We start from the raw sequence: 24529 nt of genomic DNA on the forward strand, positions 1-24529 counted from the left end.
ACCCTACAGTGCAGAAGGAGGCCATTCGGCCCATCGAGTCTGCACCGACCACAATCCCACCCAGGCCCTACCCCCACATATTTTACCCGCTAATCCCGCTAACCTACGCATCTCAGGACTCTAAGCGGCAATTTTTAACCTGGCCAATCAACCTAACCCGCACATCTTGGGACTGTGGGAGGAAACCGGAGCACCCGGAGGAAACCCACGCAGACACGAGGAGAATGTGCAAACTCCACACAGACAGTGACCCGAGCCGGGAATCGAACCCGGGACCCTGGAGCTGTGAAGCAGCAGTGCTAACCACTGTGCTACCGTGCCGCCCTGGCTGGTTCAGTTCAGTTCAGTTCCTGATGAATGGCCAAGATATTGATCGATGGGGATTCAGCAGTAGTAATCCCATTGAATGTCAAGGAGAGATGGTTAGTTTCAACCATCACTTGGAGATGGTTGTTGGCTGGCACTTGTGCGGCCTGAATGTTATAAATCCAAGCCTGAATATGATCCAGGTCTTGTTGCATATGGACGTAGACTGCTTCAGTATCTGAGGATTTGTGAATGGTGCTAAACCTGTTGCAATCATCATTGAACTTCCCAACTTTTGAGCCTATCATGGTGGGAAGGTCATTGATGAAGCAGCTGTGGTGATTTCCTAAGACTGAGATGATTTCACCTCCAACAACTATCTTTCTTTGAGCTAGGTATGACTCCATCAGTGGAGAGTTTTCCCCCTGATTCTCAATTGACTCCAGTTTTGCTGGGGCTCCTCAGTGCCATGTGGCCTTGATGTTATGGGCAGTCACTCTCACCTCACTTCTTGAACTCAATTCTTTTGTCCATATTTGGACCAAGGCTGCAATGAGGTCAGGAATTGAGTGGCTCTGGTGGAACTCAAACTGAGTGTCATTGAGCAGGTTATTTCAGAGTAAGTACTGCTTGATTGCACTGTCGAGAACACCTTCCATCACTTTACCAATGATTGAGGGTAGCGGTAATTGGTCGGGTTGGAGTTGTCCTGATTTTTGTCGACAGAACACAGCAGTTCAATTTTTCATGTTGACGGGTCGATGCCAGTGTTGTAGCTGCACTGGAACAGCTCAGCTAGAGGCGTCGATAGTTCTGAAGCACAAGTCTTCAGTATTATTTCCAGAATGTTGTCAGAGACCATAGCCTTTGCAGTATCAAGTGCTTTCAGCCACCACTTCATATCACATGAGTAAATTGAATTGGCTGAAGACTGTCAGCTGTGATGCTGGATATCGTTGGAAGAGGCTGGGATGGATCACTCGACACCTCTGGCTGAAGATTGGTGCAAATACTTCAGCCTTGCTTTTTGTGCTGAGCTCCCCATCATTGAGATTGGGGGTAGCTGTGGAACTTCCTCCTCCAGTTAGTTGCTCAATTATCCAGCACCCTTCACAACTGCATGTGGTAGGACTGCAAAACTTACATCTGATCCATTGGTTGTGAAATGGTTTGGCTCTGTCTATTGCAAGCTGCTTCTGCTGTTTGGCAAGCAAGTAATCCCGTGCTGTAGCTTCACCAGGTTGACAGCTCATTTTTAGGTATGCCTGGTGCTACACCTGGCATGCCCTCCCCCTCTCTTTGCTGATCTCCCAGCTTGATGGGTATGGTGGAGTGGGCAGTATGCCAGGCCATCAGGTTGTGGCTGCATACGATTCTGCTGCTGATGGCCTACTTCATGGTTGCTTAGTCCTGACTTGCTAGATCTGTTCGAAATCTATCCCATTTAGCACAGGTGTAAAGTGTACAGATATCTCCCTGAACAGAGAGGGAGTGAGAAGCACCAGTCAGTGTACAGATATCTCCCTGAGAGAGAGGGAGGGTATCCTCAACGTAAAGACTCCTTAAGGACTGTGCTATGGTCACTTCTATCATGGATGTATCTGTGACAGGTAGATTGGTGAGGACAAGGTTAAATAGGCTTTCCACCCTACTGTTGATCTCCTCACCACCTGCCAAACACCAGGTCTAGCAGCTATGTCCTTTAATACTTGGCCAGCTCAGCGAGTAGTGGTTTCCTAGCCCATGTTTGACCTGCCGAAGCAACTTCACTCACAACTTGGTCGTGGCAGAGATTCCCAGAAGGACAGCAGAAACACTTTTGGGATGTCCTGAAAGATCCTTGAGATCAGATTTCCCATCCACTCATGAGACATCCTGCTTTATGAGCAACCAAAATGGAAGAGCATCATTTGGGAAGGCACTAAACACACCAAGAGATTTTGTCGAGAATGTGTGGGGGCGAAGCCGAGGCATAAGAGGGAGCACACAAACCTCCAAATCAATCTATCTATCCAAATCTTCAGTAACTACCTGCCTCACATGGCAGAGTTTGCACATTGGACTATCGGCCATTTCATAACTGCAGAAACAAGCCATCCTCAATCCCTAGGCACTGGCTAAGAAGAAGAGGGACTTTTTCCTTAATCAACCACCAATTAAATGAGTTGCCTAATGATTTACACTTCAGAAGTAATTAATTGACCAAAGTGTTTTGTGGCATTTTAATGTAAATATTATTTTCTGTTGATTACAAACTATGTACAAACTAATACTCATTGAAAGTACTGGAATTAAATGTTTATCCTTTGTAGGAGTGGTTGTAAATGAAATGTGAAACAACTGGTCATTAATGTTTTAAATGGAAAAGTAGAGAATGTCTGTCTCGTAATGTTTTGATAATAAAACGACAATGGAATTGGGAAATGGTATACAAATAGGCAAGTAAACCCCTGAATAGGTACAAGTGAACCAAATGACCAGTTTCTGTGTTGTATATCCTATGTAAAGTCTGAGTAAGGAATTGCTTCGGCCTGCACAAATACCCTTTCTGAAATGTAAACAAATGGTGTAGAAATATTGGAGGAAATTAGTAGGAGCTTGCACATGAAGAATAAGAAAAGAAGGGATGATAAACAGAGTGGGTTGAATAGTTGTTTCTGTAATACATAAATGGAATTAATATGAAATACCTTTGGATTTTAAAAATTTAAATGTTGAAATTATGAATTGGGTGTTAATGTATGTTTTGATATTTTGCAGGACGAAGAGAAAAATGGGAAGTTTTAGCTCGAGGCAAATGTAAAGATTTAAAGATGGACCAAGCCAGGTATAATCCTCAATTTATAATAGACGATAACTTCTGAACTCCTGTATCTGTGGTGGGGGAGATATCTCAAAACTGCACTGGGGACCCCCACCCAGACATTTCTCGGTAAGGATTGCATGGCAAATGCCTGGGAAGTGCAAACTCCCAATGGGCAATTGCCTTGCATTGGGAACCATCTGAAAATTGTGATTGAAATCGCAAACTTCAGGTTGTTCCGCTTGTCAATAGTTACCCAGAAGAAGTTATAAGAGTCAAAAGCACTTCTAGATTTTGGGTAGCAATTGCCCAGACTGACCCTTCCCCCACCCCACTCCTGGGACAGGCCTCCAGACCCCCCTACATCTGTTTCTACCCACAACCAACCCTCCGTCACCTCAACCCCACTCTGCTCAATGGGCGCCCCACCCCAAATTCCAACCACTTCCCTGCCAACCTACTTTCTCCCTGGTTTGAAAGTGGCTGTACCTTTAAACTCACCTGATTTACAGCTGTAGAACAAATTGAGCATCGCCTCGTTCCATCCAATTCAGAAGCACACTGCACAGTTCTCACCCAGCCTGATTGAAAAATAATTCAAGGTAAGTAAGTAGGAGTGGCAGCCTGACTCTGCCACACAAAGAACAGTACAGCACAGGAACCAGGCCCTTCGGCCCTCCAAGCCTGTGCCGCTCCTTGGTCCAACTAGACCAATCGTTTGTATCCCTCCATTCCCAGGCTGAACTCCACGCAAGTTCAGGCCCGATATGTTTTATTTGTGTAGTAACTCCAGCTTCAATGCAGTCTTCATCTCCCAAGTGTGTGGAACATGGCAGAATACTTATTTCTATGTATTTATCTTCCCCCCCCACCGGGAGAGCATCTGAGGGTAGAAAATAGGTTTGAAATAGGTTGACAAATGTGTGCGTTAAACTGATCCATAGATATGGTAGCCCTGTGGTTATGTCACTGGGTTAACAACCAGTGGTGTTGTGTTCCAATACTATCAAGGATTGGGGCGGCACAGTGGTTAGCACTGCTGCATCACAGCACCAGGGATCTGGGTTCGATTCCCGGCTTGGATCACTGTCTGAATGGAGTTTGCACATTCTCCTTGTGTCTGCATTGATTTCTTCTGGGTGCACCGGTTTTCCTCCCACAGTCCAAAGGTTGACTGGCCATGCTAAATTGCCACTTACAGTCAGGGGTAAAGTGGGTTACGGGGATAGGGGCTGGGTGGGATTGTGGCCAGTGCAGACTCGATGGGTCGAATGGCCTCCTTCTCCATTGTAGGGATTCTATGATTGTGAAATAAAAGAAATCTCAATCTGTGGTTGGTATGAGATAAAATGATGATGAAGAAAGCTATTATGTACTGCTTTACTAGTGTCATTGGCGTGATATCAATCCTACACCATCTGCCATTGATTGTAATTGCCCGAGAGCTAACGAGGGACAAACTAACTGGGAGTTAATCATGATTAAAGGGAGCTGGGGATTGGAATGAAACTTTGTAAACCACAGTATTGGTGTCAGCTTGGAATGCCCAAGGTCAGAGTGAAATTCTTGACTGGGGTCCATTTTGGTTTTCTCCAGAACAGTTGTCCCTTCTCAAATCCAGCTCCTTTTGGAAAATTCTAGGATTAATGAGGACTATCCACCAATTGAGCTGTTGCTCTAAGTGCGGAGGATGTACTAGTGTTTAGGTTTTGGGGGTGTGCAGGGAAAGGTACAAACAATTGGTTTACTTTTAACAGAGGGTGATCAATTTATCGAGTTTACATTGATATGTACTGTATTTAAATAATTCTTCCAGCTTAACAAAGTCTTTATTTTACAGCACTGAACAAATGCAGCAAGTCAAAGGTGAAAAATTGGAAGGCCCTTCAGATGAAGATGGAAAGATGGACATACAGACAGAACAGTATGTGCAGCAGAGCAGTATGATGAATACATCAGTAAATGAGTCCAAAAGCGGTAAACCAACAGGGTACTGTGAGGCCGAAGAGAAAACTAAAAAACAGAAAGTGAAAAATCCCTTCAGCTCAGAGGCTGAGAGATTTGAACGGACCGCCAAAAATGTAGACAGATGCGCCTCTGATAGGGACAGGGATAACCAAAAAGTACCAAGTACCAAAGTGGAAAGTTCTGGTTCTGGAGAAAACAGTAAGAGCATTGCTCCACATAAAAAAAAGTGCAAGACGCTTGAGGAATGGGTAATAAAACCTTCTTGCACAAAAGGAGCACAGAATATCACAGTCAGTCGAGCTGGTGAGATAACCCCTCTTAAAGAGGACCATAGCATTATTGACCTTGAGGCCACAAAGTCAATTGAGGATCCATTTGATGAGATGTACATTGTCCCAGAGAGTCCACTCTCTGATTCTAGCTGTGAGCAGTATTTGCCAGGCCCAAGTGGAGCCGGAAACCAAGATAGCGGAAAGAAAGACACAGGAGTGTGGCCCTCTATTAAGAAAGAGACTGAGTCTGTCTTACCTATGCAGGTAGATAGTTCAGGTAGTAGTTCCTATGAATCAGAGACTGAACATACTTGTTTATCAGCCAAAGTTTTAGAAGGTCTGGACAACACCTCTCTTACCCAGAAGACCTGCTGTTTTGATACTTATTCTGATAATAAAAAAGTTGAAGAAATGATGGAAGTTGGAAAGGTCCTAAATTGCCAGTGCGATGATCCATTCATAAAGACACAACCTAATGCATTTTGTGGTTTAAATGATGTTACACATGAAGCACTAAAGACTGCGCAAAAAACAAACCCATCAACAAGTTCATCCTCACAGCTGGGGAATCGAAAGGGACCCCCAAAGATGATGAGAAAAATCACCGATCATTTTGAGTACCTGGACAGGAAGCCACAAAAGACAAACAGGTATTGTTCTTGTAATTTTTCTACGTTCTGGGAGTCGATGTGTAAATAGAAAATCTCAGCGGGGACTGAGAGACTGAACAGTTCCTTCACGAGTGTGTAAGTCCTGCAATGGCTTGACAAGTGTCCAGTCAGTTGCTTAGCCACATGGCCAAAAATGGTTTATATTTCCAGTCTAAATGAATAATTAAACTCTGCCAAGGTGATGATGGGGATGTTACAATTCATCTCTGCTTGTTAGAGAGTGGAAAAATCAGCCAGGGTTCCCATTCCTGTTTGTTCAACCAATATTTGCTAAGAGTTTCCATGCAGCCACCTGGCAAGGACAAACTCTGACTCAGTTGTGAATTCCCATTTGTTGGAATTGTGGAATTGAGCATAAACAATGGTCTTGGAGGGAAGCTATTGCAGAGAGACTTTGGGACTGTTTAGCACTGTGCAAGGGACCCAGGTTCAATTCCTGGCTTGGGTTCACTGTCTGTGCAGAGTCTGCACATTCTCCCCGTGTCTGCGTGGGTTTCCTTCGGGTGCTCCGGTTTCCTCCCAAGTCCAAAAGACGTGCTGGTTAGGTGCATTGGCCATGCTAAATTCTCCCTTGGTCTACCCAAAAGGTACCAGATTTTCATAGTAACTTCATCCAAGCCTGCTTGTTACTCTGATAAACTTAAAAGAAGTCAACCTCAGTAAACCAGAAAAATAAATGGCTTTAACAAAAAGGTATGCAAGTTCCATAGTTGGTTTTCTTCAGCTAAGTGAGATTGTTTGTATGCATGTGTGTGAGAGAGAGAGAATGACTGCATATTTGAGAACCTTTTAATAGATTTTCCAAAGAATTGTGCAACATTACATTCCAGGCTTTTCGTTGGATGTATGGTAACTAGCTGTTTTTGATTTTTAGAAATCTTTTCTCATGTAGTTGTGACTAGTTAATTCAGTGTGTATATACACATTTTGTCATGTTAGACCACTCATAGCCGTAGTATTCTCTTTTACGGTCCATATTTCAACATATATCACCATGGTTGTGTTAAATCATTGATGAGATTGTATAGTGATTTAAATAGCAATGACAAGGTTGCTGTGTGCAGTAACACAATTGAAGTAGAGTCATTGGTTATAAGGTAAAGTTTAACAGAAATTTGAGAAGTTTTCTAATCTGGCCAACCTGGAGACTGAGTAGAGCCATTCTCATTCCTGTAATATGGGTTTGAATAGAACATCATGAGAGTAGTTGTGTGAGCTCAAGTTTGGGTGGATTTTCTTTTGTTCCAGGTGGATATAAGCTCGCTGTGCAGCATTACCAATGGGCAGTCCTTAAAGTCAGTCTTGAATAATATGGGTAGCAGGAACTTTGGTCTGTTACCGTAATCTTCCGGACAAAATTCAATAAACTTGCTCCAGAATGTGCTACAGTCAGAAGATTGTAAGATGTTGGATCTTAAACCCTTCATTCGTTTAAAAAAAAATTGTTTTCCAGTATAGGACTTGTTAATGACACCAAGTCCTAGCCAGCGTTGAGTCGACCAAGCTGGTATTGCCCTAGTGCTAGTTTGGTATCTATCTTTTCTTAAACTTTTATGAAGCATCTTGTAATGTTTATCAGCCTAAGTACAAACCTGTTGAAACTAGCAATGTGATAGTTAATATGAACAACGCCTGTAGCAAAATCAATAAAAGACCACCAAGTGGTTTGGTATAAGTTGAGTGAAGAAGAAATTGAGCTTGAAACATTGGTTGCTTAGCGGTTAATCCAAACTATTCTCCTGTTTTATAAATGTGTGTGCACAGACACTATTGGAAATTTTCATGCTGTTACTTGTTAGTCAGTAAACCAGTACTTTGGATAGTGAATCTTAGCTGGGGCCATTTTTATTGGTGAATTCAGGTGGTATTGTAAGGAAGACAGTGTTGCCCCCCCCATAAAACATAAAGAGGAACAGGAGTAGAGTATGCAGCTCCTCAAACTTACCAAATATCTTTTGACCTCTTTCTTGAATTTACTAGTGACTAAGCATCCACAGCTCTCTGGTAGAAAGTTTCACAATCCTTTGAGTGAAGAACTTTCTCCTCATCTCAGTCCAAAATGATCGACCCCTTCAGAGGCTGGGATCTCTCCTTCTAGCTTTTAAAGAGATGACGCAGATTATAGATCAAATCTGATTTTTCAGACTTGTTTGGTCTAATATCGCATATTTAGCTGTTGAAGTCACCCAGAATATTCCCAGTTTATTTCATTGTAAGTTTATTAAATCACACTACATGTTTTGTAAATAACTTGGAACAAATGGGAGACTTTTTAAAAGTGTTACTTGCATTATAGTGCAGTATTTAGTTTGCAGTATTTCATTATTATACTTCTTTGAAAGAAAATTGTAGGGCAGCACAGTGGTTAGCACTGCTGCCTCACGGTGGTTCGCACTGCTGCCTCACAGTGCCCGGGACCCAGGTTCAATTCGGAGCTTAGGTCACTGTCTATGTGGAGTCTGCATGTTTTCCTCGTGTCTGCGTGGGTTTCCTCTTTCCAAAAGATGTGCCGGTTAGGTGCATTGGCTATGCTAAATTCTCCCCCGTACCTGAACGGGCACCGGAATGTGGCGACTAGGGGATTTTCACTAACTTCATTGCAGTGTTAATGTAAGCCTACCTGTCACACTAATAAACCTTTGCTACTTATCTCCTATGTATGCCTCGTAATGTCATGTAACAAGCATTCCACATGTTTTGTTTATGTTCTCCCCATTTAAACTTTAAGAGTAATATAACTTAATTATGTTAAAATTTGGAAGATTATGATAGTTCAAAAATCTACAAGTGAAACAGTAAGAGTGCATACACTAAAACTTATCTACTGACCCCTTGTTTGATTGATTGGGCCTGCTTTACAAACAGGAAGCAGGAAGCAAACAGTGGGAGGTTGTTCCTGTGTGTGTGGAGCTGATTTGCTAAGCTGATTGAAGGGAGTTAGTGACATGTATGTGTAAAGGCCTGCTCCTGCAGTGCAGCTGGGTGAAATGCCCTGTCAATTAGCTGAATTTTACTTAAACTGGAAATTGGACAACTGAGTGAAAGTGCTTTAATGCAGAATGTTATATTCTGTCACTGTGCTGTGGCTGTTGTGTGTTTTGTGATCATGAAGGTTTGTAGAAGATGCTGTAAAACTGGGGTATTAGTTTGGTTGATGCAGTGTGTAATATTTGTAATATTTGCTGGTTTATCAGGTGGTTATGAATAGTTCTGGAAATCTGCCTGTCATGTATTGTGTAGAAGGTACAAAAATTATGTTCCTAGTTTTGCACAGTGCCATTGCTTTAGTAAAAGGGTTTGGAAGAGTTTTCTTGAAGATAATTGTGCTGTGGATGTAGAAGGATTTTATATTTTGCTGCTTTAGCTGCATCAGATATTTTAATGGAACTTAATGAAAGATTGCACCAGGAAAAAATGGTACATGTGGAATAAGTGTGCAGTACTTTTTTCCTTGCTTTCCAGTTTGACCAAGATCCTGAGAAGTAAAACCGTTTCTAGTTAAACACTAAAAAACACTTGTGTGGAAATGTGAAATCGACAGCAACTGTAAAATGATTGGACTGATTCAGGATTTTCTACATGTATAGATTCGATTTTGCCTTTCCCTCCCCAGGAGCTGGAAATGAAAGTGAAAGTAACATGACAGTGTTCTGTTTTACTTCACAGCATGATTTGTTGTGTTATTATCCTAACAGGGTGAAGTCTGAAAACTTGCAGTACTGGATCTGCTTTGGACCTGTTTGTGATAGATTGAGAATGCAGGAGCACATTAGCAGACAACATGTTCTGCTGTTTCAGTTTAGCGGCACGCAATTTGATCTCCCCTTATTTTTGAAGTGCTGCCACTTGTTATCTGGGCAAGTGCAGTAACCACCCAAATGACACAGCAAGGCCCTACAAACAAACAAGGTGTAATAGCCAATTAGATTAGTTCTAAGACGTTGTACACAAGGAAAGATGCGAAATGTACTGCACAGTATTATTGTGTTTACTTGGGTTGATAGGATTCCTGTACAGAACTCGGCACTTGCATCTTCCATGCTTATCATGGGCAGCTGCTGATGTCAGTTGTGAGTACCATAGGAGCCAAATACAAAGATGCTGCTTGTAATGAATTAATAACATCAGCTATATCAGACAAATTGTGTTAACACCAGCAAGCCCACTTTAGGTGGTGGAGGTTGTACTATTGTACAACTGTGATGAAGGGTCATCCAGACTCAAAACATTGGCTCTGTTCTCTCTCCACAGATGCTGTCAGACCGGCTGAGATTTTCCAGCATTTTCTGTTTTTTGTACTATTGTAGGGTGATTCAAGTTGTGTCTAAGCCATTGGAGCACAATGCTGATGGGGGAGGTTTGCCAGGGATGATTGGTGCGGTGGGGAGGAGGCCCCAGATACCTCCCTGGTTGGGGCAGTGGTGGTGTTATTTATTAGTAGGAGAGTCTGAGATCTGAGGGCATGGCCTCAGAGTAAACGGACTACCCTTTAGAATCGAGATGAGGAGGGATTTCTTCAGCCAGGGGGTTTGGTGAATCTGTGGAATTCATTGCCACAGAAGGCTATGGGGGGCCAGGTCATTGAGTGTATTTAAGACAGAGATAAATAGGTTCTTGTTTGGTAAGGGGGTCAAAGGTTATGGAGAAAAGGCGGAAGAATGGGGTTGAGAAACCCATCAGCCATGATTGAATGGTGGAGCAGACCCAATGGGCCGAATAGCCTAATTCTGCTCCTATATCCTATGGTCTTATGGACTAACTTTTAGATGGTAATACGCTTTGCTTGAAAGTTCAAATGTTAAATGTGAACTTCTGTTTTTGTTTAGGCTCAGATTTGGTTACAGAGTGATTTTATTTTTACATCCCTCTCCATTACCTTCAGAAACGATAGAGCTGTTTGATAAAATTTCAAAAGGCTGGCCTGGAGTCAGCTTAATTAGAAAGAAAAAATGTGTGTTATGTTTAATATGAAAGCTGTTTGTCGGCAGCTTATCTTGATGCTTCCAGCATGTGGCAGTACAGTGAAGAAGAGCCTTAGACATTGCACTAAGTCTGCTTTATGAATAACTTACAAAGCCTCTGAAATGTGGTCTAATTGCTGTATTTGATTTGAAGTATTTTTCCTTTGAACACAACTTGTATACGTTTCAAACTTCAAACAGGAAGATATGTTGCTTTTTAGTTTTTGAGAGAGGTGAGCAGAATGCAGTCGTTCAGCCACTTAAGGTAATTTGTGGAATCCCAGTTAGTGTAAACACACGATCTTCAATCTCCGGTGAGTTATTGTTAAAATATTAATATGTACCTACACCATATGGACTGTAGCATTTCAGGAAAGTGACTCACCATTTTTTCAAGAGCAAGTAGGGATGGAGAATAAATGCTGGACTTTCTAGCACTGAGCACATCCCACGAATGGATTTTTAAAAATTAAAAAGTTTACAATAGTACAGCTTATCTTAAAATATTTATCTCAGTGCCATGTTGATCACTATTGAGTGTTCCATGCTGGAAAGTGTACATGTATGGATTTTGGGTAAGATTGCACTCGATATTATCCACAATTGGACAGCCTCCCATTCCCATTGTTTAGATTTGTATGAACAATGGCCACTTGAGAAGGTCCCCAAGACTTGAACGCCCACAAACCTGTACCCTAGGAGAAATCCGTACCTTCAAGTGTAATGGGGATGAAGGCGGCATGCAAAATGCAGGAAACTAGCTTTCCGATTCCTGGAATTAATTTATTTCTAAATTGAAGTTATAAATCTCAGTTTAAATTGGCCACGAGCAAACCCATGCTTTTAAAATAAAGACAGAAAATGCTGGAAAACCTCAGCAGGTCTGGCAGTATCTGTGGAGAAAGAAACAGAGTTAACGCTTCGAGTCCATATGACTCTTCAGAGCTAAAGAGAGGGAGAAATGTGATGAATTATATACTGTGTAAGGGGGGGGGGGGGGGGGGGCAGGGGGGGGTGGAGCAAAATCGAAGGTCCGTGATCGGTGAGAGCTAGGAGAGATTTGCAACAAAAATGTGTTGGGCACAAGACAGAGGAAGTGTTAATGGCAGTGTGAAGGTTATGGTAGATACTGATAGTGGTGTGTAAAAATAAGATAGCAGAACTTGTTAATAGGAGAAGAAAGGTCAGTGATTTGATTTATTATTGTCAAGTATTAGGATACAGTGAAAATAGTGTTTCTTACATGCTGTATAGGCAAAATATAGGGTTCATAGAGCACATGGGAGAAGGAAAGGATAGGGTGCAGAATATAGTTATAGATAGAGTGAAGACAAAGATCAGCTTACTATATGAGAGCTCAGTAGAAGCAAAGCTTAAGATCAAGTGAGAGATGGTCCAGTTTTTGGGATGGAGGTGGGGGGAGAGTTGCTTTTAAAAATTGGGAATGTAATCCGAAAGTTTATAACTTGAATTGAGTTTCATAACCAAGCCAAATAAGACACTGTAAGTGAACATTAAATGCTTGCCATGGCCATCGCGAGTTATAATCCTAAAAGGAATGGATGTGTCACCAATGCTCACTCCCTGTTAACTTTGGTCAGCTGTTGATGTGATGCAGGCTCTGCGTCAATACTTCCCACTGATACGATGAAAAGACGAGACACTCGTCACATCAAACAGCGCTGGTGTGTGTGACAGAGCTGCAACATGCCGACATTGACATGGCCGACTTTTATTGTGTTTAACCCTAATTTTAGAATTCATCCTTCAGGGGTTGATTATCAAATTTAATCTGAACATCTGGCGGCTTTTTTTATGACACATTTGGAAACAATTTTGCTTCTAGCTCTCCAGTAAAGCTTTTACTAATTTCGTACTGTAAATGCCATTTTTCCTGGACGGTGTGTCAGTGAGGAGTAGCAGTACACATGCTCGCTCTTTTTAATAAAATTAGCTTGTTAATGTATTTGGGTATCATAAGGTTACAGTTTTTCGGGGATAGTCTACTTTTGCCCCTAGGGAAGTAATTGCATTGAACTGAGCATGTTGTGTAATTGACAGACAGTAAAGTACTACATCTGCAGAAGTGCTGCAGTAATGTGTGTCCCCAGCAATGGAAGGGACAGGAATCAGGAGCAATCACCTGCTTCTGGGTTGTTCATCTGGTGCCGTCAAAAATGGAAAAGTCTGTAAGTGAATGTTTCTTGAGTTTTGTTTTCCCAACATCCCCAAATCGCTTATTGTTTTGTGTGCATGTTCTGCAATCAATTGATCTTAAAACATTGTACAGTCTGCACATATTTCCTGCCCATAGTAGTTGGGAATGGATATCAGCAACTGCACGGCTTGCGACCTGGGCAAGGTTGTGCTGAGCTCATCATTTTTCGACCAAGGTTATGTTAACTTGAGAGAAATCAGAGGAATAAAAAAATCCTATGTAACTGCAACTTGCTCATTGTGTGCAGTGTCTGTTGGGTGGCTATCATACCTAGCTGTGGTTGACCATCCCTTCCCTTGGAAGGCTACTTCACAGTGGTGTTGTTCTTGCAAGGCAATGGAGAGCCCCCAATTTAATCTGTGATTTTACCATTTGGAGATTTTTTGCGGGGGCTTGTTGCTGTTGTAAGCAATATTTCCACAGCAGACAAGAGAATAATAAGCATAGAAAGCAAATTCATGCTACTGAATTTTCACTCGTATGGGACAGTACTATCTTTTGTTGATCATGACATAAATGGTTCATTTTCTATGATCTCTGATATAAGCATTCTATTTATACAGTGTAAATCAATGGTTTGCCCACTTCTGTGTATTTTGCTTTTGATTTGGGTATGCCCAACGTACATATTTAACAAGAGGCATGGACAGCATCTACAATATGGCATCACACAATGTGAGTGAAAATTAGTTTAACAGCGCAACCTCATGCCAGATTTTTAAAACATTAAACTGGATTCAGTAGGCAGTGTGGCTGCCTTTTGTGCTATCGCCTATTGTTCAAGGAGGCAACTCACCACCACCTTCTCAAGGGCAATTAGGGATGGGCAATAAATGTTGGCTGAGCCAGCAATACGCATCCCAAGAATGAATTAAAATAAGGCTATTCTATGATTCTAAAATGAGATTACAATATATTTCTTTAAAAATGACGTTGCTTAGGTTTTTATGCATTTTTCTAGCTGAAGCTCATTTGGAGGCATAAATTATTAGTTTCTTTTGCAATTGTGTTTTATTAAACAGGGTAATGACAATTAGCATCAGAATAAATGCTTTCTCCCAAAGGTAATATTTTAACATACTTTTGAGCCAATTACATAGTAACAGTCTTGTTGGATAGGATTTATTTTTTCCCATCTGCAATATTCAGTGAAATAATGGACTTTTAAAGCCTTTTTATTTGGTTTGAAAGATAAATCTGAACAGTGACTCATATGAACAGATCTTTGTTCACCTGGGGAGTTACTGCATTGAACCAAAAAAACATACATCAGGCTAGAAGAAAACAACTCTTGTTAACTATTTTAAGTGTTATGTTTTGGATTCTTTGAATTTATTTTATCCTCTGAAGCTAAGAGAACATAACACTCATTGAGCTACAAATTAGTTGTTGAATTTCCAATGCGAGTTGCAGTATTATGCTAAAAAATATTTGACTTCTAGAAGAGGGAACCCTGACACGGAAGACAAAAGACCCAACCGGGAAAGGTGCCCTGTGGATGTCAAATGGCTTGGAACTCCAATCAGTGAGATGCAAAGGATGCCAGAATGCAGCGGTGTTTTGCCACCTTTAAGAGTATCTAGCAATCACTCAGTGACCATCCGAGTAAGTCAATAAAATCTCTTTCCAAGCAGTATATTAGTTGGTTGAAAATATGAATACCCTATTTAACTATTCACTGTACAACTATTTATTAAGCATTGTTACAGGAAACCTTGGCTACACACTACCTTAGCCAACTGAACCATCAGGAAAGTAGTCAGAATCATAGAATCCTACAGTGTAGAAGGAGCCAATCGAGTCTGCAACATACACAATCTCACCCAGGACCTATCCCCAGAACCCCATGCGTTTACCCCAGCTAGTCCCCCTGACATTAAGGTTAATTTAGCATGGCCAATCCATCTAACCTGCACATCTTTGGACTCTGGGAGGAAACCGGCGCACCCGGAGGAAACCCATGCAGACACGGGGAGAATGTACAAAATGCACGCAGAGAGTGACCCAAGCCGGGAATTGAACTCGGGTCCCTGGCACTGTGAGGCAGCAGTGCTAACCTCTGTGCCACCATGCCGCCCATGAAATGTCTTTGTAAAACTCACTTATTACAGAGTTCTGTGCTTTGGGACCAAATCCACAAATAAATAGCATCCAGACTGCCAATCTCATTCCACATCAGATCTAACTTGTATAGAAGGCAAACAAGATCATCCGACTGAGCTAGGTTGAAATCCACTGATATCACTTCTTGATTTTCACACTTCCCATTTATAAATTTAGTAAAGCACTCCAATAGACTAGAAATTGCAGCAAGAAACTTGCCAATTTTTTAGTGTACTACTTTCCCCGATTATTTTAGGGATGTCAAACCAAGGGCTATTTCTTTTTGATATGTTTGATGTGGAAAAACTGCCTTGCCTGCCTCGCCTCCAGAATATGCAATTGTTGCTAGTTACCTTTGTGCTTATGTTGCAGACAGACTTGTTGAAAAGCGTTGAAGTTCCTCGACCCTACCCCACGCATTTTAAAGACGCCTGGGATGACAAGCATGTGAAAATGCCTTGCTCTGAGCAAAATCTTTTTCCTGTTGAAAATGAGGTAAAGAACTCCTGTACTGTAATTAAATATTGTCATTCATTTTCCTATGGTTGTTGCAAACCTGCTCAACTGAGTAGAATTGGATTACGGTTTACCGCGCACAAGAATCTGAGCCAGATTTCCAAAGCTTTTCATTTTTATGCAGTTTGCAGTTCCCTGAATTGGAAAACAGTTAATTTAATAAGTTTGGACATGTAAAATACCTGATCACCATGGTTGCTCATCTGGATATGAACCTGCAAAATGTGTGGATAGATTTAACATGGCAATTTTGCAGTGATGCTGTTGAAATTGTATCAATAATTCAGGACTTGGTTGTCATTGCACAAGTCACCTTGTCATTCATTCTGCTATGGCCGTTCGGAATGTGATTAGCCAGCAAGATGGATCCTTCAAATGCAGCAAGTGGCAAGGTATCATCCAATTACCACACTGCCAAGTTGGGATTTGTCTTGGCATAGTGTTGTGCCTGGTGGTTTAGCTGGGAGCTGTTGAAAATTACCTAATAAAAACCAGATGGACCATAGTGATGAGTAGCTTTGGGCTCCACTACTTGTATCTAGTTGGGAGTCGAGCACTTGTAGGTTTGTACAGTCTTATTTCTGATACGAATTTCAACTATTTTCCAATGTAGCTTTGGATTATTGCAACACCATCAATAGGCCATATGTGACCTATATAACCTCAACAAACGAAATGCTTTCTCATGTAAAACAACTAACTTGTAAAGGGATTAGCTGAATGAGGAGAGAAAGGAACCTGGATTTGTCATTCGGTAGCAGTCTCTAAAGATTGTTTAAAATGCATCAGGCTTTGAGAGGAAAGGAACTTCCTAAAGATATTCCTGAAAACTCATCAGTCAGTCTGCCAGGAGATAGGGAACAACTGGAACTCAAAAGTCTCTTTGGTTTACTGTACAATAATGTGGGTGGGAAATCATGTTCGGTTTGAAAAGATCAAATTTGTAAGGATTTGAAACGAGGCTGGAAGATTCCGCTACCTTGTACTAACAGGAGAATCTCCAAGAAAAACCTTCATTGGGAAACACAATTATAAGGTTAAAAGTTACCAGGTTAGAAAAGGAAAAGATTAAAAGTAAACCTTCAGGAGCTAAGAATCATTCTGGACAGGTTCTGGGAGAATTGAATATCTGCTTAGGGGAGGAGGTGAAGTGATTTTTTTTTTTGAGGTTGTGTTGTAAGTAAAAAGGAAAAGTTCTGTTCTGTAGTTTGAAGTATAAACACAATAGTGTTTGGTCAATAAAGCTTTTATCTTTGTTCCAGTGTAAGTCTGAAAAAGTGAAATCTTGTCATGTCATCCTTTCAGACATTCGAATTTCAAAGTTCAGTTTCCTTCTTAAAAAGTTACTGGTCTCTGTGGCGATAGTAACAAGAATGAAACAATTTCCACTGACAAGTCGATAATCAGAGGTCATGGTTTTAAAATAACTGGTGAAAGAACTAGAGGGAAATGCAGTGAAATTCCTTCATATACAGAGTTGTTGAGATCTGGAATACAGTACCTGAAAGTTGTGGAATCAGATTCCGTACTAACATAGAAGATAGGAGCAGGAGGAGGCCATTCGGCCCTTCGAGCTTGCTCCGTCATTCGTCACGATCATGGCTGATCGTCCAACTCAATAGCCTAATCCTGCTTTCTGCACATAACATTTCTAGCCACCTCTTGAATACATTCAGCTGTCCATGATTAACTTTCAGAAGGCGATTGGAAATGCACTGGTTTGCAGGGCTCTGGAAAAGATGCCCGGGGACAGGATTGATTTGGACAATTTTTTCAGAAGAAAGAATTGTCACGCGATGCAAGTGCAGCAGCGACTGCATTTTCATGAGATCTGGCGCTACTCATTTTTTTGATCCCTCATTTTATCCTGATGCACAACCCATAATTTTTCGATCTTGATGTGGATAATCTGTGCTGTGTTCTTGGAAGATCCTCACTAAATTTTGGTGATGTGGAGCCAAGTCAAGAAACTTGACCGAAGACCGATCGCAGTGGCAGTTTTGCTGTTTCAGCAATGCCTTGGGCATTGAGACGGCTTCCATTGTGAGTGAAGTTGTGGATGATGGTCTCAGTTCCCCGGCACAGACTACTGGTGCTCACATTGTTGAACTGCGAGATACCCTAAAGAGAATGGATGAAGCGGAGAAGAAACTCTTGTCAGTTGAGAGGGCTGTTTCCACAGTGCAAGCTCACCTTCCGTGCTTGAAAATCTTGCTGCATGGTGTGTCGAGCATCCTGATTGGCTTGGGGAGATGGGGCCAGGGAAGGAGTATCTGTGCACATAGTCTTACGAGAGGAGCGAGGGATGAGTTTCCGACCAAATTTGAGAACTGGCTGCCATGCTTTCACAATCTCGATTCGAAGGTCGGGCATCTCAAGTTCTATGGATCCGATCTTCAAGGCCGATGGTTGGTCGAAGATTTCAGTCTTACAATGTCTTGTCCTCGGTGTTCGTCAAGAAGAGCTGGAGACGGTCGGATGTGATGGATCCTCGTCACCTGCCGGGGCCTACGTTTCTCTTTACCAAGGCTTTGAGACTGTGACATGGTGGAGATGCAATGGCTTCAGTGAAACTCTGGATGGCTACTGGATATTGCTCAACGATCCTGTCATGGCTTTGGTCTTTTCAGGCTCCTTGGATGGTTACATTATCCTGCAGTTCATCATTACCCCTGAACTTTGTTCCCTTGTGATTTATACTGCTGATTTTGTGATATTGAGCAGGATTCTACGACCTCGCTCAGGCGAGGCTCGTAAAATCCGGCCGTTCCGTGATCCTTGCCCGCCCCAATTCCAGGACGGGCACAGTAAAATTCTAGCCACTGTCTTTTATCCTGGCAAGTGTATATGAGCACAAAGGTGTTTGTCGCCTGTTGTCCTGTATTCTTTGTTAATCCTTGAATGTATCCCCTGTAATTTCATCTCTTAATTGATCCTGCTATGAGATGTATCACATTGATTAGGGCAATCGTATGAATGAGCATGGTAGTAAATTTTCACTTGTTGTCCTGGTGAATCCAGGGACATCCATTGGAATACATCCCACAATGTTACTTTCCTTTCTGAGGGGTATGTCGTGTAGATTATATTGTACTAGAGCTGTGCAATTTTAATCTTTCTTTTTGTCTTATCCTGGCATATTAAACTCTCAGGCTGTGCAAAATACCATAGAATCCCTTCCAGTGCAGAAAGAGGCCATTTATGCCATCAAGTCAGCACCGACTCTCTGAAAGAGCACTCCACCCACCCACGTAACCCTGTAACTCCACGTGTTTAACCCACGAATTAACCTCACCTACACATCTGTGGACACTAAGCAGCAATTTAGCATGGCCAATCCACCTAACCTGCACATCTTTGGGCTGTGGGAGGCAAGCGGAGGAAACCCACGCAGACACGAGGAGAATGTGCAAACTCCACACAGACAGTGACCCAAGCCGGGAATCGAACCCGAGTCCCTGGAGCTGTGAAGCAGCAGTGCTAACCACTGTGCTACCGTGCCGCCCTGTTATGGTACTATATATCCTGGGAAAAGATGTGTTGACGCTTCCAAGGTGGCTGGGGACAGGTGAAGCATCCTTTTGTGCGTGTCGAATTGTGGTGCAAAAATCTTTGGAGGTTCCGCGGCCATTTTACCTGTGTTAATATCCTGTATTTCTGAGTATTGGATAAGCAATGGCAGTAGCTACTTTAAAGATTTGCTTTCCATAAGTTCTGTATCTCTGTCGTTGTTTTATCACGTGAGCTTGGTTGTGCACCACTGACCCAATTGTGGCTACACCTTGTTATCCTGACATTCCCCCATCGTTCAATGTATCCTTTCATTACTTGTCTGATGGGAGGCACTGGACCCAGAACCAACAGTGTAGGTTTTTTTTTCTGTCTCTTCCTACATGTACTTGTTTGAGAATGATCTTGCAGTCCTGTATCAATCTTTGAGAGTTTGTCGCAAAAAATGAACAATCCTTAATAAAAATATATATATTTAAAAACCCAGCACGGGCACAATGAGCTAAATGAGCTCCTCCTATGTTGCAAGATTCTCTGGTTCTGTCACTTCAGGTTGTTCTGGAATTGCAGTTCTTAGCTTTAATCACCAGGTGTCACTTTAAGATCAAAGGATTACAGTGGACTGGATCTTCTAAATCAGTGGTGTGCAAGCATTCTTCCCCATGCACGGGGCAGCACGGTGGCACAGTTGTTAGCGCTGCTGCCTCACAGTGCCTGGGACCCGGGTTCGATTCCCGGTGTGGGAAACATTTTCCAGTGGGAGAAGAGTCAGTGAAACAGATTTAAGGTAATTGGAATAAGAACCACAGGCCAGAAGAACATGTTTTTTAAACAGAGTTCTGATGCACTTTCTGAAAGAGTAATGGAAGAAGATTTAGTAATAACTCTCAGTAGGGGATGGACGAATGCTTGAAAAGAAGAAGAACAAAACAAGGTTATGAAGGAAATAGGGGAATGGGACTAATTAGGAAGCTCTTTCAAAGAGCCAGCACAGGCATGATGAGCTGAATGGCCTCTTGTGCTGTAATGTTCTGTGATTAGTGACCTAATGTAGTTATGAGAGGTACGGTTTTTAATGTTCCTTCTGAGATGTCTTCAAAGGGACTTGGACCTATATCTTAGGCATGATGCAGAGAGGGATTAGCCTGACCTCAGCAGAGGCATGGCTAATCACAGGACACCATAGTAATAAAGAGACGACTGAAAAATAAAAGGCTGCATTTTAACGGTTAGTTTAATGTTGATTGTTAGAGCAGAAGTGTCTGTTACTCTGACATTTTGAGTGGAAACAGTGAAATTTAGATTTACTGTAAACATGCTGTTAAGAACATAAGAAATAGGAGCAGGAGTAGGCCATCTAGCCCCTCGAGCCTGCCCCGCCATTCAATAAGATCATGGCTGATCTGAAGTGGATCAGTTCCACTTACCCGCCTGATCCCCATAACCCCTAATTCCCTTACCGATCAGGAATCCATCTATCCGTGATTTAAACATGTTCAACGAGGTAGCCTCCACCACTTCAGTGGGCAGAGAATTCCAGAGATTCACCACCCTCTGAGAGAAGAAGTTCCTCCTCAACTCTGTCCTAAACTGACCCCCCTTTATTTTGAGGCTGTGCCCTCTAGTTTCCTTTCTAAGTGGAAAGAATCTCTCCGCCTCTACCCTATCCAGCCCTTCATTATCTTATAGGTCTCTATAAGATCCCCCCCTCAGCCTTCTAAATTCCAACGAGTACAAACCCAATCTGCTCAGTCTCTCCTCATAATCAACACTGTTTGCTGAGTACTTCATTTGTTGATTGTAATGTTCAATACATTTGTTCTTTACACTATGAGATAGGGAGAGGAGAGGAGAATGAAGGGAAGAAGAGAGAATGAGTGGGCAAAGGAGGGACAGAATGGTGAAGAGGAAGGGGAGGCAGAGGGAAGTGAGCAGGTGAGAGCATGGGGAAGTGGCAATAGGAAGTGGGTTAGAAATGGCAGATATCTGTGTGGAAGTGGAGTAGGGGTGCCAGCAGATTAACTTTACCTGCGTTTGGTGAGATTGGGTGGTGTGGCTGCCATAGGATGCATTTCTGCCTCTGGCTTCAAGCATCGTGAATACTGAAGGCAAAATATTGCATTGTTATTCTTTCTGCTTCACACAAAGTTTCCTTATACTTATTTCAGAATACTGGCTACAGCTTCTCCAACCACTGCTTGATGACTACCCTTGCACAGATATTAAATATGTTGGGACAAAACTATTCTTCTGAGTTGATACCTTATTGCATGAAAATGGTTTGCAAGGAATATTAGCATGTTGATTGTCCACATGCCTTGGTCTCTAAAATACGGTTCACAATTGGAGCATGCATCATGAAATTCTGGCTTGAATAGTGGGCTCAATGGTTGTGATAGAGAATGTTTCTGCAGACTGCAAATTTAGTTGGGATTTGTCACTTAATGGCACTCCAGTATTTGAAATGTTTTTTATCCTTTCAATGCATGCGAGCCTCGCTCACAAGACCAGCATTTGCTGTCCATCCAAATTGCATTTGAGAAGGTGGTGGTGACCTGCCTTCTTGAACTGCCTGTATTCTATCTGGTGTAGACACATTCAGTACTGTTAGGACGGGAGTTCTAGTAGTTTGATCCGTGTAATGGTGATATAGTTCCAGGTCAGAATGGTCAGTGACTTGGAGGGGGACCTGTCGATGCTAGTGTCCCCATGCTTGTCCTTGTCCTTCTAGATAGTGGAGTTCCCAGGTTTGTAAGGTGCTGCTGAAGGAAGGTTGGCGAGTTGCTGCAATGTATTTTGTATATGGTACACCCTGCTGCCACTGTGTCAGTGAGTGAATGTTTAAGGAGGTGGCAAGGGTGCTGATCAACAAGTTGTTTGGTCCTGGGTGGTGTTGAGCTTTTTGAGTGTTGTTGGAGCTGCACTCATCCAGGCAAGTGGAGAGCAATTCCATCACAGTCCTGACTTGTAAATGGTGAATAGGCTTTGGGGAGTTGGGAGGTGAGTCTGCAGCATTTTCAGCCTTTAACCTGCTCGGGTGGCCATGTTATTCATATGGTTGGTCCAATTCAGTTCTGTCTCTAATCAACAATGTCACTGGTGGGTGATTCAGCGATGGTGCCATTGAATGTTGAATGTATTGTTGCACATTCAGCAGATTTGGTTGTGAAGACCATTAAAAAATATATACAAATGATTATTTTATGAAATGTTTGTATTTTCAAGGAAGTGTCTAATTTTAAAGGTTGCACTTTAGAATTTTTGTGATTTGTTGTGTAAGCTGTACCGTACTGCTTATGAACGTAAACCACACCTCAAGATAACATTGCTCTGTTTTTACATTTCAGTATGGAAGCAAGAATGTGAGCAGTCGTTGGGAGTTGATTCGATCCGCACTGTTAAGAAAGTTTACTCACTCGGAGGATGTGAAGGTGCAGTGTGAAACTAAGTTAAATCTGCAATTGTGGGCTGTGGTTGGGTTTCACTGAGAATTTATTTGGAAAATGTTGCTAGAAATCGGTTCTGAGCATATTTGCATGTTGAATGAAATGATTCTCTATTGCCATCAGTTGGGTAAGCATTGAGATCTCTGGAGAAGCTGGCATTTTCACTCTTTTGGGATAAATTTTAAGACAATTAGGCAGCAAATGGATTTGACAGCATGATTGGACATTTGTGGGATGTTGCCGTAGGTTAAATCTGGCATTTTAGCAGTTACTAGCTTAACAGTACGGTCATCATTGCATTGTTGGTTTATTCATAGCAGTGGTGAAGGAACAAAGAAGCATTCTAGCGTTATATTGAGGGAATGATTAAACTTTTCACTTGAATGCAATCAATGCATTCTAACAGTCATACAATAATCACTGTCCTTAAAGAGCCGTAGGAACTGACAGGGCATGGAAATGGGACTAAGTGAATAGTTTTTTCAGATAGCCACAATTCCTATCTCTATTCTGTGAAATCGCTGACAAATCTGCAATGAGAGACCTTCCCAGTGTTAGTTTAAAATAATGCCCTCCTAATGCTTCACGCGTTTTTAAGGTTGTGCCATGCTACCAGAAAATTAGCATTCTGCGTCTTTTTTACATCAAATTGTCACACCCCTGAGATTCCAATGCAGCGAGTTGTGAAATTGTCTGATGTGTCATGTGAGGCACATATGAAGTCAAAATTCTTTCTTGTTGGGAAAGTTGAGGTGGGGGGGGGGGGGGGGAACTGTTTAATCCTAAGTGTTATTTATAACAAAATATCTCAGAGATAATACAAAGCACGGACAAATCATTGGTTAATATATTCTGTCCAGTTTTGGGAGCCTTAGTTTTAGGAAGGTACGAAAACCATGGAGACAGCGCTAACTAAGATGAATCCTTACCACTCGCCTAGATGGATACAATTATGATGTGGAAATGACGTCGTTGGACTGGGGTAAACACAGTAAGGAGTCTAACAACACCAGGTTAAAGTCCAACAGGTTTATTTGGTAGCAAACGTCACTAGCTTTCGGAGTGCTGCTCCTTCGTCAGGCGAGTACTCACCTGAGTACTCACCTGACGAAGGAGCAGCGCTCCGAAAGCTAGTGACGTTTGCTACCAAATAAACCTGTTGGACTTTAACCTGGTGTTGTTAGACTCCTTACTGTGGATACAATTATAGCAGTGCTTACCATCATCTAGGGCAGAACAGTTTACTTGATTGGAGCACAAGACGCAATATCCCCCTTCCATCCTACCAAACCAGAAAATTGTGGCTGCATTAGCAATTTACCCAGCGTAGTTCAGAGCACCTTCCTCCATTATGACAATATCCTGGAATTCCCTTTTTTTTCCCATTACCATCACTTTATAAACTCATGGGGTTCTCGGAGAAAGCCTCAGGGCATGTTGTTTTGGGGCAAATACTATAGCTTCGCCAGCGTCAACCATATCCCAAAAAACAAACAAATAGAATAACACAGGGACTTAGAAACGTTAGGGGGTGAGACAGGAGGAGCTGGGGCTTTTTTTCGGGGAAGGTTAAGTAATGATTAGTCGTGGGGTTGAAATTGAGAAGTGGTTTTGACAAGAGAAAAACTGTGTCGTGTGTTGGTGAGCCTGTAAAGGAATTAAACTTACGGCTATCACCAATATAAGAAATGAAGTCCCAGCAATTTTTTTTAACCTATAGGAAATTGGGGCGGCACGGTAGCACAGTGGTTAGCA

General features: G+C 42.1%; 1 protein-coding gene across 2 annotated transcripts in view; it reads left to right on the top strand.

The window, feature by feature from the left end:
* The window catches only part of parga (poly (ADP-ribose) glycohydrolase a), a 167191-nt gene that overhangs the window by 6396 nt on the left and 136266 nt on the right, over nucleotides 1-24529 (top strand). For both annotated transcript variants that reach the window (XM_078199516.1, XM_078199515.1), the window contains exons 2-6: nucleotides 3067-3133; nucleotides 4950-5999; nucleotides 14642-14804; nucleotides 15675-15797; nucleotides 22676-22759. In XM_078199516.1, the coding sequence (XP_078055642.1) occupies nucleotides 3120-3133; nucleotides 4950-5999; nucleotides 14642-14804; nucleotides 15675-15797; nucleotides 22676-22759 (1434 nt within the window). In that variant the 5' untranslated portion in view covers nucleotides 3067-3119. The remainder of the gene's footprint in view (nucleotides 1-3066; nucleotides 3134-4949; nucleotides 6000-14641; nucleotides 14805-15674; nucleotides 15798-22675; nucleotides 22760-24529) is intronic.

Source organism: Mustelus asterias, chromosome 28 (assembly GCF_964213995.1).
Source record: "Mustelus asterias chromosome 28, sMusAst1.hap1.1, whole genome shotgun sequence".
NCBI classification, from domain to species: Eukaryota; Metazoa; Chordata; class Chondrichthyes; order Carcharhiniformes; family Triakidae; genus Mustelus; species Mustelus asterias.